Here is an 18,662-nt window from a genome sequence, read left to right as displayed (position 1 = left end):
GTCCATAAGGAATTATGAATTTTTAGGTAACTTGTAAATATGGTATCTGCACAATGTTAATTATTTCTGTTGGTTATGCTTCATTGCACAGCATCGATCAGTGATGTCTATTGTATCCAAGGCCGTAGCAAGAGGTTAAAAACCGATGAGGCAACGATGCTTAAGTATAATTAATAATATAAAATACGACGACCTGTGCTGGAGAATTGGGTGGTGAAAATTGAAAATTTCAGCCTGCCTCATGCTGGCTACGGCCCTGGTATCATGAAAAAGGCCTTGCAGAACAACAAGACACATGTACACAACTTTTATATATCCCCTATGTGCAAATTTTATTGTTTCTCATTACATTGTAAATTTCTGGTGCTTTGGTCTTTTTAAACATAAGAATCTTAAAAGTCTTTAATAATATTTACATACGATACAACAGCCAAAGAAAATATAACCTAAGGAACACAATAAAATATACTTAGTAAAACCCAAACTAGTACAGTACAATAAAATGAATTTAGTACAAAAATAATTGCTGTATTTACATAAAGAATTTAAGCGTGATTTAATGTGCAGAATCAGTACGATCACTATATTGCATAATTGGAAAGAAATTGTAGTACTGGATTAAATAAAATTAAACATAAATTAACACCATACATATTAAATACCTCTTCTATCTACCGTTATAAATCAGTGAGTTAAACATAAGTCAATTCCGTACGTACAGACCATTTTTGTAAAATTCAACACTTTCCTTAAAAATTGGTAATCTTACAAGTTTTAAAGACATTTTTACCGCACAAAATGGTCTAATACAGTGCATTTCTTAATATGTAAGTGCATATAAAATGTGTTTACTAATCTATAAATGTTTGCAAAAATATCGCATAGAATTTTAATACATATATTTACATATACCTTCTGTGTTGCATAGAACTAATTGGAAGTTGTAACGGTATTTCTACTACATCAAAAAATGCAATAAATGTTTCAACAAAATAGATTAAAAATTAGGGATTTAGAACAGATTATAAATTCATTATTATAAATTCATAAGAATTATAAAAAAATAAGTTTAAACGTGATAGTGTAATAATTATTAATTGAAAAATAGTTACACATTTATTAATATAATCCGTTTATTTTAAAGTGTGCAGGTGTGTAAAAATATTAAAAATACTAAATATTAATTCGATGGAAGTACATATTTCACCAACCCACAATACAAACACTTCTTTATTATGGTTGTATTATATTGCATATTATACTTATAATAAGATAGAACTACGGAAGAACCTTGATTTGCATAATATATATCATTGTATACAAAATATTTTCAGATATTAAAGTTTATGGATATCATAATATATATATATATAGTGAGTGTTTATATAAATTCTGAAACACTCGCCATACTATTACCAAATTAACACTCGTAACATATTAGAATCATCTTTTATACCCGTCACCAGCACAATTAAACTGTGTATTTAATAATCAATTAATATTTAAAAGCTCTGTCTGCACTATCAAACTTTATGTGACAAAAAAATGTGATGTGCCCATACCATACTTGGTCATATCACTACCATATTTGGGCACATCACACCTAGTTGATAGTGTAGACAGAGCTTTAGGCAACTTTTGTTTATGTCACCAACATTTTATTGGTAAAATTATTACAGAAACAAAAGAGTAAATACATGAAATTAATTTTATAATAAAAAATATTAATATCACAATTTCATACAGTTTGTCACATTTTCAAATCTTTCTCATAATCCATGATTCAAAATGTACATAATACATTTTATGACAAATTATCTAGTGCATAAACGATTTATGTAACTTGCAAAAATAATTTAAAATCTGAGTACTTTATAAGTTTATACATTACTCGCATACATTATACAAAAACACCTCTTAACACTATGTTCTTCTCTAACAGAATTTATCTGTCATTACACTAAATTACAAGACAATTTAAAACCCTTGTACAAAGTTAATTCATAATGCAGTACTATTATATTATTGGTAGAACTTGAGTTGGCTACTTAGACGCCGAGTAACTTGGCAGCAGAGTCTGCAGAGTCCAGCATTTCATCAATCATAGAAGAATCTTGGATTCCGAGTAGATTCTTAATGATGTCGGTGTCATCAATCCTACTCATGAGACTCTCACCATCTTCCAGCAAATCACCATTATTTCCTGGAGACATCAACATGGTGCTACGCTGCAAAGTGGAGGGAAGATAGATATCTTGAGGGTTGGACAAAGTGCCGTCGATATCAAAGTTATTGCCAGCTGATTTGTTGCCGGTTTCCATTTGAGTGTCTACTTCGTTGTAATCCGCGGAAAAGGTAGTACTGGAGTTCTGCAGTATCCAATTGGAATGGTTATGTGTTCGTTGATGGCGAACTAAGCTATGCTTAAATCCGAAGTTACGATTACAGTCGGTGCATACAAACGGCCTTTCGCCTGTATGTGTTCGATCATGGCGCTTTAAGTCGCGGGAAGACAAAAATTTCTTCTGGCAAACATCGCATGAAAATTTTCTACGCAAGTCTTCTGTTACTTGTTTCCCAGGAGGAGAAAGATTTATTTTAGCAGGTAAACTGTTGAATGACTTTTCTGATGATGCATGGTCTGTGTCATTGGATGAATGCACTGACTCTACATCTTCCGAATCTTTAATATCGTCTTCGTGGTTAGCAGCGCTGATCTGACTCGTAGCTTCTCTGATCAGTTCGTTCTGTTCGGTTTCTGACAGCTCCATCACCTTAAACACATCCTCTCTTTGTTTTCCATGAATCTTAATCATATGCCTTTGACAATTAAACTTTGTAGTGAAGGACGACGAACAAATGGAGCACTTGAATGGATGTTCCAAAGTATGCACGCGGTAATGACGACGAAGCGTTGCAGAGTTTTTAAACTTTTTCTTACACTGTTTACAAATGTGAGTACAAGTTAGCTTCCTGCGCTTCCGTCCATTAACCGACATCGGGGCATCCAATGGTTTACTATCAAGTTGGTCATCTTCCGTATCGTTTAGCTTCATCACGTCAGACTCTTCATCATCTTTGTTCATCTCTCCTTCCTCGACGTGCATATCAATACCAATTTCTTGATCGAACTCTATAGCTTTACTTTCATCATCAAACGTAGCAGCACCACTTTCGGCCATATTAAGAACACACTCTTCATTGTCATTAGTAGAATTGATTTCCTCGTTATTGTATATAATATCATCAGACTTATCTAAGTCTGTATCCGGATGTTGCATAACGTCGTCTGCAATATTCACTTCTGCGTTTTCTTTTTCTGTTTCTAGAGATTTATCCTTCTGTTGGTTATCGTCCTCAGACTTGGGTTTGAGTTTATTCATGAGTTCTTCGAGCGGGATCTGCATGACTTGTTTTGCTCTTGCAAAGTACGACGGCAGATCGTCATTTGGGTGATTCTCTTGATAATGAGATTCAAGCAAGTCAATTCTGTTGAAAGATATTTTTGTACAGATTTCACAGTTGAATGGATTCACAGTGGTAAGTTTAGTAGCTTCATCTTGAGTTATGTTATGCTTCCTCACCATGTGCCGTTCGCAGTTAGATTTCGTTGAGAAGGTTGCTGTGCAGGTGCAACACTGATATGGTTTCAATCCTGAATGAACCAAAAGATGTCTACGTAAAGAACTTATCCATGGAAACATTCGAGGACAATAAGGGCATGACAATTTCTTTACAAATTTATATCGTACGCGCCCTTTTTTATCCTCCTCACTACCGTCTTTCTTCACTTCCGTTTTCATGTTACTTTCCAGTTTATCGCTGGATGGCACAGATTCTGCTGGAGGTTGCGGTTTGATTATGGGCTTTTCTATTTTATTTTCGTTGGCAATGTGACCTAGTGGAATATCTGTCTGTGGGATATCTATCGTAGGTGGGTTCATTAGTCTTGCTTCCAGGAGAGACTGAAAGTTATGGGTATTGGTTGCTGCAAGCATTTTTGAAATGCTAGTTAAATCGCCACCTGGATCAGATTCGAAACTGGTAATTGAAGGTGGATTAGAACTCTGAACAAAAGCAACGTTACGCTCTTCATTTATAGTACTGTTTAGATCTACCCATTCTCTGACCGATGGTTTCTCTCGTGGTTTAAAAGTTCTCTTAGATGGCGTTTTCGAAAGAAGTTTATGTTGCATTGGTGTGGTGACCTTTGGAATGAAAGACTGAAAGGGTGCCTCTGGTATCGCATTGTGTCGCTTCAACATGTGTTTATCAAGATTTTCTTTAACAGTAAAAGCTGCAGAACAGTAATAACATCGGAAAGGTCTTTCTGCCGTGTGTGATCGAATGTGTCTTTTAAACATAGTACTTCTACTAAAAGCTAACGAACAATGGGGACAAACAAGTGCATCAACTGCTCTGCTGTAAAACTTGTGATAAACACGTTTAAAACGAAGCTTTCCAATTGTTGCTTGCGGGATTATTAAACCATTTTGTGGAATTTTACTTTCAGAATTCCCTAGGATTTGACTGGTTGATGCTAAAGAAATCATTGCTTGTTGTTTATCCGCTTTCATACTAAAGTCAAGCGGTTGTTCTGAAACGTCTTCACTTAGTGGATCACTTTCTGGCTTGCTTGGTTCCTGAATGATCATAAGTGATTCAACATCTTCTGCCCGGACTTCTGGATGTCTCTTAGTTATGTGTCTCATGCAGTTGTTTTTTGATGCGAACCCACTTGGGCAGCGACTACATATGTACGGTTTATCATCGCACTTTTCATGAACTCGCATGTGATTTTGAAGGTCTCTAAAAAACTTAAAACTTCTGCCACATATATTACACATGGATTCTGGAGCTGTGAAAGTGTTCCTTTCTTCTGGTAATTTTGGGTTCTCGTTGGCGACAATACAGGATTCGATGTCGGCTTTGTCATCTTTATGATGTTTCTTTCGAATGTGTCTTTCACAATTTGCTTTTGTAGTGAATGGAAATTCGCATATTCCGCAGGAAAATGGTCTCTCTCCACTGTGGGTGCGCATGTGACGTACCAACGTACTTTTATCAGCACTAGCATAAGTACAAAGCATACATTGGTACGGAGTCAATCCCATATGGTTTCGCATGTGAATCTTCAGCGTGCTGGCAAACGGAAAAACTTTATTACAATATTTGCAGGTGTGTGTAGATTTTTTCTCGCCGTCGATTGATTCAGACAATTCCAATCGTTCACTTCCTGCCTCTTCTGGAATACCTTGCGGTTCTATAGCATTCCCTTCATCTCCAGTACTAGCGGTCATATTTGGGGACAAATCCATCACCTGTACTTCCTCCTTGGATTGCTCAACCTTAACTTTGATTTTCTGAAGTGGAGGTGGTGAAGGTGCCATCTTTAGTACCGGGAAGGCTTTCACAATGTTGGTACTGATTGTAGATCCTTTCACTGGCGAAATCTTTGAAACTCCTGGCTGGGCGTATTTGAAAGATCGAACCGGGTACATTTGCACAGATCCCGTTTTTGCTTTTGAAGTCATTTCCATGGTATCTTTAGAAAAGTTGTGCCATTGGAGCGGCTTCTTTCGGGGTGAAGCTTGCATAAACTTGTTAGAAGTAGTTGTACTTTTTTTTGGCGATGGCGCAGGATTTCCAATAAATTGTTTAACTTTGGATAAAGTTGGCTGCAGAGAAAACAAAGCTAAAAATTGATTTTGTTCCTTATCTACATCGTGCGTCTTCACAAAAACATCTCGGTCAGCAGCATCGGTGAGGTTGTGAGTGTTGCCATGTAGTTCTAAAGCAGCTCTACATGGGAAAGCTTTGTCGCATTCTTTACATACAAATTTAATGCGTGAAGATCCGCATCTTCGAGCGTTTTCTTCACACCATTTCTGGGCAACTCTAGGAAAGCTTTTGGAAGAAAAATCAACATGTAAACAAGCTAGATCTTGAAAACCTGCTGGTAAAGACGTAGAAGCTTGTTTCATTACTTTCTCGTGAACCATTTGAAGGTGCACTCGTAAACCTTTGTGATTCTTAAAAACTGCAGAGCAAATAGAACATCGTAAAGACATGTGGGGGTGCATCTCCATATGAGTTAGAACACCATACTTGCATAGAAATGTTTTATGACAAACTGGACAATTTAAATCCCCAGCTTGTAGAGAAATCTCAACTGTTTCTCTAGGAACACTCATTATTGGTTTTTGTTTCTTGATAGGTGACAATCCCTTCTTCTTTAGCGGCATGTAATCGTCATCTTGTTCTAAAAATCGTTTTGACGGGACTCGTTTTCGTTGACGACCTTGACCTCCAGCTTGCAAAATGTTGATAGTAGCTGCCGCTGCTTCGTTCTCTTTCTCATGCGTACGCAAATGTCGGTTCATATTCCCATTAGTCGTGAATGCCATCTTACATATCGGACATTTAAACGGACGTTCACCCGAATGGACTAGCATGTGACGGTCTAAAGAGCTTTGAGAACTAAGAATGCGCCCGCACATGTTACAAGTGTGCATGTTGGAAGTGTTCAGTGAGTTATGTTGGCGAATGTGAACGGTGAGTTCAGTTGCATTTGGTAAAAGTTCTCCGCAGACTTGACACTTGAGGTCAACAGGTTCACTGTATGGCACTCTCATTGGTTTTCTGCGTTTCATAGGCGGCTTAAAAAGAAAATCAAATTTATTTTTTATTTAGTTTTTCTAAAAAATTGCATACGATTAAAATCACATATCAGGACTAACAATGGTTTACTCTCATGGTTTAATAGATGTCCATAGATCAGAGGTCAAAAGACAATCTGGCAAAGGAGAGGGATCACCTTGTAGGTCATAGGTCGTAGGCCTGATTACTCATGTTATACGGATCACCACATCAATTTATTTTTAAATACATTTTAATATTAATTCTTTAAGATTACCTGATTTACCGCTTGGGTCAAATCCCGGTCACCGTCTTTAGACGAATGCACACTGCCCTCTATTTCATAATCATCTACGTCACTCGTACCATTAACCATGTCCTCACTGATTTTCCCATCATCAGAACCATTTAATACAACGTCTGTAACATTATTTTTTTCTAAAATGTCTTGCGATTCTTTTCCTTCTTTTGATTTGTAAGACAAATCTATGGATGTGTTTTGTTCTGATATAGTATCTCCGTTTTCTATCTGCGCATCAGTTGTCTTCTCCGTATTTACACTATCATCTTTTTTGTTTCTTTTTCTTTTCAACGCTGAATTTCTTCTGCGAACGTTCAAGTTTCTCTTCATTTTTACTGGTTTAGATTCACTTTTGTCATCATCAGTTTCTTCTATTTCATCTAAAAAAAAAATGTTTAATTAAAATAATGAATGTTTTATCATTTATTGAATTAAGGTCTTATATGTCAAGGGTCAACATTATGAACCACAAATGAATCAATCAAGCAAGTTGGGGGCTTCATTGAATAAAAAATTTATAATATTGAAACTTGGCTTTTGACCAATAGCAATACAGTACTGTAATTCCTGGGTGTATAGTCTCAGAGGGTACAAAATTAAAGGGTGGGATTTGGATTGCATTAATAATGAATTTACAAAATCTTGCATCCGAATTCAGTCTAAATTAGGGGGAACTGGAATTATAATTGGTCATATATGGTAATAAAGTGTCTTTAATGACTACTCCAGAATTACAAACATTATGAGAATTACAACATTTATGACAAACTATACAAACACTATACAGTTCATGCTAAAAAGAATAATGGTGTTTCTTTTAATGTCTACATTTGTCATATTTGGATGGATCATGCCACTTGGGTCAAAGGTTAAAGGTTGATGCACTTCAGGAGTGTATGAACCAAGAGACAGAAAGCGAGTAATAATTAATACTCAATTATGGTACCTTTTATCGGCACACCTAAAAACATGCTTTATGCTACAACAAAGAATACGTTGATATTAATTGATAACATATGAAGACATCTTACAATTTTATGTATTCTACACAAATTAAATAAACTACAAATGAACTCATGCATACACAATCATTGAACACAGAACTGGGACTAGGCAGTAAGCATGCCAAGTGCTGCTAAATTGAAAATAAGTCTAAACATTAAGTAGAAACTACTAACTATTGTCAAAATTAATTATTTACAAAAAGCAAGGGTGAACACATTAATAAACATGCTACTACAAGGTTCAAACTATGACACACAAAATGTAATAAATTTTGCAACCAAAATCATGAACTATACCGTAAACCAATAGAATATACTTACTAACAGTTATCCGATAATATTACGGTGATAATATTAAGATAACTGGTTGCTATTATTAATACAACAACCTGGTAATCTGGATAACCATCTGTTTGTAGTGTGTACTGGCAAAGGTACTAAGAATGAGAAGAGAATAGCTTACTACTATAACAGTAGCACTAGTACCAGCAAGAAACTAAAAGGATGTTGGTTCTTGGCTACAGATAGGATTATTATCAACATCCTATGCTAAGACAGGATGCTGATTATGCATATTCAATAGCTAGTGTCTTCTTCCATTTGTAACAACACTAATTGTAGATAAATTCAAATTCCTTATGGAATAATAATATAGAACTAGTATCAGATATGAAACACACACAAAAACCAGTATCGGTGAGAATAAAAAACTAAAATTAAAACAAATTATTTATATACAATATATTACACACTTTGCACTGATCATGGAGGTTTCCCACATGTACTGATGAAGGGCTAGTGTTGCCGGAAAGCGCTGCTAATTTTTCTGGCTGTTTTACTTTATCGTTTTGATTTAGGTTTTTTTTTTTTTTTTTATATCCATTGAGATCCAGCCACCGATATCCACAACATTGAAATTTTTTCAGTAATTTGCCTTTGGATTAATATATACACCCATTTGATATTTTAATTTAATTATTCAATTCAAACCATCCATTTTTTTTCTCCTCTCACAGACTCTGGGAGAGACTTAGTAACCTAACAACGAGAACGCTTTTGTAATTTTTGATGCAAAATGTAATTATCTATCTATTTATATAAATAACAAGATCAATGAAACCAAGACAACTTAATGTATTAATAAAATGTTAGATATCAATGATGCAGGTATCCATAGAGAATATTTCTATCACTTCCTCGTATCAGTAGGTACTTACTGTATCATGAATTAGATTAAGTTTAAATGTTGTCCAACATTAACATTAGGCAATTGCATGTTTTATAAGGTACGTCCCCACCCTTTGACAGCTAAAATAAAATTATTATTTTGATAGAAAGAGTTTTAAAATTTATATTTTAGCGCTCCACCGTTAAAAAAAAATATTGGGAGTTGGATCCGCCCTTGTAACTGGTTATAAACTAAAAAAACACATTTAATTAAAAATATGTATTATAGGAATATATACAAATACATTACCTGGCATGTATTTTTAATGTATTTTAATTTAATCTTGCCAAGATAATTTACCGTTATGTTTTTACAATTATGATGTCAATAACCTATGTCTATTGTACTATATGCATACAGTTGTAAATTAGAAGAATGCAGTTTACAGTAGGAGATTGTCATTTCCTGGCATTTCAAAATGTTCAAATCATGATGGGCCTGAAATGGCCGATTCTAAACATTATTACAACAAGACTTCCTCTCCCTGTGAAAACGCAACGCAACTATATTTGCTTTAGCTCTATCATTCCTCTCACAGTGAAAACGCAACCTAGAGAGGTTGGACAGATTGTGGTGTGCAGGCAGCCTATATTTGCTTTAGCTCTATCCTTCATAAGTTTGACCCTTGAACTATACATCTTTTGTGAAGATAAAAAATGATGGTTATTACAGTATAATGCATGATTACCGCAGCAGCATACTGTATATGATTTAAACACACTCAAGGCCTACGTCCTTTAAACTAACATACATTTCTTTCTCCGATATAATTAATCCAAAACTAAATATGCAACAGGTAGATTATTGCCAGAGTCAAAATATATTTTGTTTGGCATTTTTCTTTCTTCTTTTATATTTCATCTGATATTGATATATATCTGATATCTCAAAATTATAAAATGGAGGATTGTAAAAAGAGCATTTAGTGTCAACTTTATATATTTGATTGAGGAAATTAAGAAAAGTTTTTAATTTGGAGAAATCTACTTTGTTGAGAAGGTTCACTAGCAAACAAACTCCGTCCGACATGTACAGTATAGTACTGTATTCATTTAATTTTGTTTCGATTTGTTTAATTGTAAATTAAAACCAGAGACGGATCTGGGGCATAGAGGATCTAGAGCATAGAATTTGGAGCGCGAGTTTCCCCTTTGGATAGCTAGATTTAAAACATTAACTACTCTTATTTCTGTAATGTTAGTGCTCCTAAACACGCCCCTGAAATCTTGTTTGAATTTCCAGAGCTCAGATTTTATCAATGGCAACATCTATAGAAAAGGTAACCTTTATACTTATAGTATTATTGTACAATGGCTAAATCACAAATTAACCTCTGACCTCTTTATATTTTCAAGAGATCTGCTTCATCTAATCTGACATCCTGGAAACAAAATATTTGTTAGCAACACAAAGAGATGAGACAAAAGTACACTCTACTTCCTGTCACTCAAATTAAATCAGTGAATTATTGTATGCATGAACAGACATGGCGGCTAATATGCTCCTAGTTCAATGAAAAGTGTTTTTGTATTTACTACAAAACTTTGATTGGGGACGGGAAAGTAGGGAGGGGACGGGAGAGTAGGGAAAGGATGGGAGAGAAGGGAGGGGGTGGTTTGGGAGATAGACACTCTATTCAAAACTAATTATTTTCATCATCATTGATAAAATAAATGTAGGGCCGATCCCTTTGGACAGCTAAAATTAGATTACTACTTTTCGATATCTATTTTTGGTACGCTATTAAGAATATGTTTAGCCACCTAAAGGTCTGTCTACACATGGAGGTATACCTCCATGGTCTACACTATCAAACTAATTTGACTAATAAAGTGTGATATGCCCAAATATGGTAGTGATATGACATCATCATGTCCATATATGGGCATATTTTTTTGTCACATAAAATTTGATATTATAAATAGGTCACATAAGAGCATGATTAGAGAAAGGGTATAAGTTGGAAGGAAGCACTATACTCAAAACTATTATTATCATGATTGGTAAGTCAATATACAGTTTCCTACAATTAAGTAACATCTTAATATATATTACTGTATTGACTCATATTTTTAAAAGTATTTCCCTAATGTACTAATAATGTACAACACCATAAAACAAATTAATTATATTATGTACACTAAACTATACATCAACTTCCTTGTAATATGAAATTGTTCTGATGTCATATGACCTTTGAACTTACAACATCATTTGGGATGGAACCACAGCAGTGATTTTAAACCGCGATAGCAATGAGCGAGCAGCCATTCTGTGGCGTTTACAATTCACCAGTTATGACTAGTTTCCTTTGCTACAATGACTTAACAAAGAAGATGATACAATGCATAAGTACATCTGATAACCACACACTCCTCTCAAACAAACAAAGCATTCTTCTGATCTCCAAATTTGCGAGGATAATCCAGTTCAGGATGTAGTTGTTGTCCTCATTGGAATCAAGGGCGCTCATCCGTGTCCAAACACTTATCATCAAATTCCATTACATTATTATATAAAGGTACCAAAGTTATAAACAACTACCAATATATGTCAACTTTTTAAAAAGAATTATTAAAAAAGGGTTTAGTTTTCAATCCGCAATAATCATAGTTTAAAAATACTAAAATTGTTATCAATTTAAAAAACAATCATTTAAAATCATGAAATATTTATAATGTAAAATTTAATATTGACTGCCATTATAAGATCTGTCTAACTAGTACAAAGTGACTAAAGACAGAATAAGAACAGTGTCATTGACTAGACTTAGAAATGAGTCACATTTTGATTAGCGTCGTCCATGCTTTAGACACTATACCCCTAAATATTTTACTTTACATTGACTAAAGAATTATGGAATGTTTTGAAGATAAATTTTTACCATCTTTGGTGATGAGAAATTTAAGTTGTATTGATGTTTATTTTTAGAACATTTCAATTAGGTAGAAGTATTACGCAAACATCCCCAATATAAACATGTAGTGTACTGTTTTTATCAATTGTATTATTTTGGAGGCCTACAAGTAAATTTATCGTGCAAGGGGTCAGAAAAAATTATTATAAAGTATCGACTAGACAGAAATATAAGCGGTTCTTAAAATATAAGCTCTAACAGGAAAGTAAATTACCAATTTAAAAACAAAGTTTCAACATAAAAACAACACAAAAAAACAAACATCACGCTTATTGATTTCTCTGAATTGTGGCACTGTGAAGAAAGGAAAATTGCTCGGTGAACCATCAAAGGGTATTTTTATCAGGAACTTTTACGATAAAGTACTCATGTGTCGCAATACTAAAACGCGATGCAGATCTGATAAAAGATGTACTTTATACCATGCACTTTACATGACTGTGAGCAAGCAAACATACTAAAATACCTCAAGTCAACATCAAACAATTCAAGAATTCTATTGGTGGTATGATTGTGTACATCCAACAAGAGAATGGAAAATGGAAAAAAAACACGACCCAAATGCTTTATGTCAATTAGCCAGTACTTTTTGCCTTTTTAGACCACTGAACCATTTTGAACAATTCATCTATAATTCCTTTTATTTTATCACAGTTTATTATTTTCATCTTTCTCAAGACAAAACTAACTTTTTAAAAAATATTTTAAAACAAACATGATATTCCAAAAGTGAAGTTTCCAAATTATTATTCATCAAATGTGGATTTAGGCGGTGGATAAACAGGCTTTAGCCCTCCACCCCCACTAAAATTTAACAGCCATGTCTTTTTTATATCGTTTTTATCATTTATGAAATAATTAGCCCCCCCTCTTCTCCCCCCCCCCTCCCCCCCCCCAATCTATAATGCTGGATCCGCCTCTGTTCATGTAAAATAAAATATTTTTAATTTTGGTAAAAACAATTTTCTTTGTACAACCACCAGTGCAGTATGTTTTTTAATTAGACTAATACTTTAATAAGTGTTCTATCATCTGGCAACAAACAACAGAAAGCACAACAAGAGGAAGACAGACAAGAGCACTTTGTCAAATTAAATTTCCTACAATAAACCAACCTTAGCCAGTACTTCCTCTCTTGGTAACTTCCTCTGATCTTTCTCCAATATACCAATCAAACACCAACATCATTGTGTTGAATACTTAAGCAACAACTTACTACATTTCAGTTATTCTCATTAAACTAAAGAAGTTCAAATATCGTCAAGGGGTTAAAAGTCCATGTTAAGTAATTGACATGAAAATGGCCGACATTGTTTAAAAAACTATTAAAAGGTTATCTTCTTAAAAAAACTACATACAAAAAAAAGTTTTCAGAATAAAAAAAAAATAGTTATATTTATATCACTATTATTATTATTTTAAGAGAAAAAATGGCAAAGTAAAAATGGTTAAATAATTAACATGAATATGGCCGACACTGTTTAAAAAACTATTAAAAGTTTATCTTCTCAAAAACCTACATACAAAAAAAAAGTTTTGGGAATTCACAACAAAAAAATCATGAGTATCAAATTTTTTGTGTTTGATATTTTTTACCAGAAATATATATTTCACTGTTTAATTAAAGTCAGACACTGAATGGCCGGAGTGTCTACGATCTAATTTTTTTTCCCAAATGAAAATGAATCTTTCTCCTGAGAGGAAAAAGACAAACATCGATAATTAAATGACTTGTCGAAGGAAGATGAACCACGGAAACTTACTTTGTAGGAGGAGAGGGAAAAAAACACAGACGTTACAAAAATGTGGCAGAATTGAAGACACAAAAACACAAAGTAAACTTGTTCTTACTATACTTACTTATTAGTCACTAAACTTACTTACTTACTAGTCACTAAACTTACTTACTTACTAGTCACTAAACTTACTTACTTACTTACTAGTCACTAAACTTAATTACTTACTAGTCACTAAACTTACTTACTTACTAGTCACTAAACTTACTTACTTACTTACTAGTCACTAAACCAAATTTTTTTAAAGTAAACTGTGCAATATGTAGGACTGGTATTGTACAGTAAGTAACAAGCTGTTCTAAGAACTATTTATCTCCTCAAAATATTTGTTCTTTTATTACAAATAATAGCAAATAACAGTAAAGTTTTGTGAGATTTTTGCAAAATAATATGTGTCTTGATAATTATTATTATGATCCAACATTAATTGAAAGTTAATAATTATTAAGAAAGTTATCTCCATATAATAATAGTCAAGTTAAATAAATTATTATTAATTACACACATTACCAACAAAATGGTATCGAGAATAAAATGCTGGTCTAAAAACCTAAAGACATTGTTACCAGTATCATGAACAGATACAGCAAACTACAGATTGTATTAACCATTGCAGATAACTATTAATAAGCATTTTTCATCTGGCCTTGAGAGTTTACAAAACGCGTTCTTTTTCTCTGTGTGAGCTTTTAGTTAAATTCATGAAGAGCATTTTGAATAAATATTCTTAATTTTTTCTGGTTGAGTGAATCTATTGGTATTTTTTTTGTTTCCCCAAGAGGGGATATTTCACCATCTTTCTTGTACTGATAACCTTGCGTCTACCTTTTGTGTTTTTAACGATGAGATCGACAGGAAATCGTGTTTTAGCCCATTGGAGGACGTGTTTTAAATGGTTCCTGTAACTAATATGTACTTACAGTATTTTTCTTTGTCACTTACTTATTGTTTCCTTATAAAATGTAGTTTGTACAGGTATGACCAAACGCCTATCAATAGCTACATTCATTTTTATGTAGTTTAAAAATCTACTTTTATTTGGATTCTAATTTCACATTATTAATTCAATTTCATACTAAGCATTTTATATTATTACCCTTCGCAGTCTAATCATTTTTAATTAACATTTTGTAAAAATTTTACAAAAATGTATCTGTGGATATAAAATTGTAGTAAATTGCTTTGAGGTTTTTGGGTAAATGTTCCAAAAAAATAAATTTCATAAATTTGATTATATTTTGAAAAGTGATCAAATTATTTTAAAAAATAAATTAATCAAATGAATAGATAAATAAAATAATTTAAATATATGAAACATGGATATATAATGAAAGCAATATTAATTCATTTATGATAATGATGGATGGAATGACCAGAAATAATTAGAAAATAAAGGAAAAAACAGAATTTTTAAAAATGAATTCAATTTGTTTGTAACAACTCATATCTTTAACGTTGATACTGTTCCGATCTTAAAACTTTTTACATTATTTTTTTTCATTTTTGTAATTCTTTGTTAAAAATTATATAAATATAATATGTAATGTTTTAGATGTATAATACAAAAATAAAGTTGACCATTGTTGAGCAGCGTGTTCTTCTCTCGTACAATCAGACAAGCTGTCTAGACACGCATGAAAAACAAGTTGCTATATCTTTACAAACCGACCAATGAGAAAGATGATGGTGGATGTTGAACGTAGTTTGCCAACTTCAACCTCCACTGTTCATAATTGGTCCATCTCGCCGCCGCCGTCAGCAGCAGCCAATGCATTTCCTATGATCAAACATGACCTTTTCCTTTGGGTAAGCTGTTTAGATGAGTTTACCAGTGGGGATGTGAGCTTTGCATCCCTCCAAATAAGGCAAGTGAGGAAGTGGGCTGACTCATGGCGGCCTACAACTGCACTCCAACTTGCTACAGCACTCGTAGCTTGGAAGATGCTTTATTTTAATAACTTCAGATTCAGATAATATTTATTTAGATAATAATGAATGAATATATACAAAGTAGAAAAAAGATATTAAAGTGAACATAGATAAAGCAGTAATAGGTAGTCATTATTATCATGGATCCCTTCTAGAAGTTAAAATCTTGTCTCGTAGGGACCCACAACAAAACTTTAATGTAATTTGATATCAAAATGATGTGTTAGATATTATTATTAAGTTATTATTAATTTTTTATAATAATTGATTCTTGTTGGATATTAAGATGGTTGGAAAACAAGGAGCTTCTTTTAATAAAACTAAATTTTTATTTGAACCAAAAGGCAAACTAATGAAAAAAATACAATATTGTGACTGGATGTCAATGAGATGCAAATACAATAAGCAGAAAAATCCTAAAAGTCAAGTAAAACAGTCAAAAAGAAATTTTTACACTAACTGTTTAATGTGCCTATATAATTTTGACTTCCAAATTTAAATATGTATCTCACAGATTTCCTCATCTTTATCATTTCAAATAAATTATTAATTTTAATGTTGTGTGTCTGTATAATGAAATTAATTTACTGTGACATATTGGGGCGATGAACAATACTTTTTTTTCCAGAACCCACTGCAATTATTTCATGCAATGTTAGCAACAGGCCACCACCAGGGTTGATTTATTTGAGATGACTGTGCTAAACTACTTCTCATCAGCACCAGCATCTGATAGGAGCATTGCTAATAAGCCAGAACTTTGAACTTGTATGGCCCTAACTCATAAGTAAATCATTTACAGTTATCACAACATGGACTATTATTTGATGGCAACATCCAATTACTGTTAAATCACACATCATGCACTTTTTAAAATCGTCTATTTCAAATTAATTTGTCCGATACTGTGCAAGTTTTTTGTTGTACTAAGAAGAGTGATTTGAGTTTTGGTTTCTCCTCCACCGCCTATATTTACCTATGGAAGCAATGGATTGTCCTCAAACCACCATTTTCTCTCTCTTTTGATAAGTAAATGCTTTTGATACCACGACTTAGATGAAGTCAAACCAGCCTAGCATATCCATCTTTAGACATTCTTCAATAGACTTGTATAATAGAAATCAATGGTTTGATTGCGAGCTAATTTGCATAGGATCAGTGAGGCCTGTAAAGCTACAGAGCACAGCTAGGGTCAAGGCATTATGTTCGTACATAGTATACAAGTATTTCTATAGAAATTGGAACAATAGGAGGTGCAAAGCAAGCTTACGCCTCATCAAAACACCCAGCCATGGTAACATAACCCATTTCACTGTACAAACCTCACATAGCTGATGTTTAATCATAAATACCTTTACATTACTGTCAGTAAATGTGAAGTAGTAAAAAAACATATGTATAAAATACATCTGTATATTATTATTATTAAAGAGTAAATTGGGGACCAATTTGAGGACCAATCAAGGTCATCCTATTTCTCTTTTTTAGTATTAAACTATTGCGTGGATTATTAAGCAACAACATTAATTAAGCTATACAAATTATTTACTAAATTTAATATGAAAAAAACTTGAAAATAATGAATAAATAAATATTGAGATGAGCAAAAATAATATTGTTAGCATTAATTTAAGTATGAACTTAAAAAACTAAAAATGACACACAAAGATGGTGACTCATAAGGGTACTGACAACACAGATAGTTTCAATAAGTAACAGCTTATTTTATCACATGAATGCAGAATGATTTAATGTTATATACATCACCAGCAGAGAACTCCATTATCGACATAAGTAAAAGCCCTCTCTATCTTAGCTTATCTACTTCCCCAGCTACAATGCTTTAGTATACGCGATAATTTTAGTTTTTCGAGGCTACCATTTCCGGATGAGATTTAACTCTAGTTGGACAACAAAATTGATAAATTATTGAAGACAAAATGTGAAATTAATAATAGATTTAGATAATATAATATACACTGTGGATGAAAGTGAAACTGTATTATTTTAAACGCTTTAATTACTATCGTCAAACTAAAGTCAAAGTACCAGCAGAGATTTTACTTCGATCGTGACCGCCATCTACAACTTACGTTTTTAGTTCTCTCATTATTGGCAAGGTTATTTAGCCTACGTAATGGGGCTTTTAAACCATCCACACTTCACTTATCACGTTGACACACAAAATAGTACATTTACAACAATAATAACTGATAAAATACATTCGTAAGCCTAGACGATCTGAGTAAATGTAGGCCACGAGTTTCATCGAACACTTTTGGTCTGGACTCGGAAGAAAATCATGAGATCCGCTTCAAACAGGGACATTTTTAGTCAATAGATAACTCAAAGATGAACAGTAATTTTTAGATGCTGCCTGGGTCATCATTATCTTTAATTTCCAAATGAATGATGACAAACAGTAATAAAGGTATTACATTACCGTACACGTGTATTAAATTGACCTTACCTGCTGCTTTATTCTGGGAACTACTGCACGATGACATGATGTTGCTCTCGTGGATGCGGCTAGCTAAAAAGGAGATTGAACGTAACATCCAACCACCGACAGCCTATACTCCGCTCATAAATATTCATGACACGGACACAATCCGGAAAATCTCAGGTGACGCATTTAGACAGAGACTAAGTACAATTGTATTTTCAAAGAAACCTCCGTCGATGAGAACAATCCCGGAATCAAACAAGCGGTGTTTAAGCACAATATAAATGATGACGATGTCAAATTCTGTACTTAGCCTCCATTAAACGAAACAACTAAGTAGGCGCTGACTGGGATAGGCCAAGTTAGTCTATGCGTACCGGGTAACTATCCAGGGTCGTCGTG

The 18,662-nt window shown here is 33.4% G+C and overlaps 1 protein-coding gene across 1 annotated transcript; it reads right to left on the bottom strand.

Annotated features, from left to right (window-relative positions):
* Nucleotides 1-306: 306 nt before the first annotated feature.
* Nucleotides 307-18,551, bottom strand: LOC144850760 (uncharacterized). The gene is made up of 3 exons (XM_078708171.1): nt 18,285-18,551; nt 6,917-7,320; nt 307-6,659 (listed from the first exon to the last, which is right to left on the bottom strand). Exons 1-3 carry the CDS (start codon nt 18,370-18,372, stop codon nt 2,049-2,051), a joined length of 5,103 nt encoding a protein of 1,700 aa, XP_078564297.1. The 5' UTR covers nt 18,373-18,551; the 3' UTR covers nt 307-2,048.
* Between the last annotated feature and the right edge of the window lie 111 nt (nt 18,552-18,662).

This window comes from Antedon bifida, chromosome 8 (assembly GCF_963402885.1).
Source record: "Antedon bifida chromosome 8, ecAntBifi1.1, whole genome shotgun sequence".
NCBI classification, from domain to species: Eukaryota; Metazoa; Echinodermata; class Crinoidea; order Comatulida; family Antedonidae; genus Antedon; species Antedon bifida.
The sequence above is the reverse complement of the archived record's forward strand: the minus strand, read 5'-3'. Positions and strand labels throughout refer to the sequence as shown.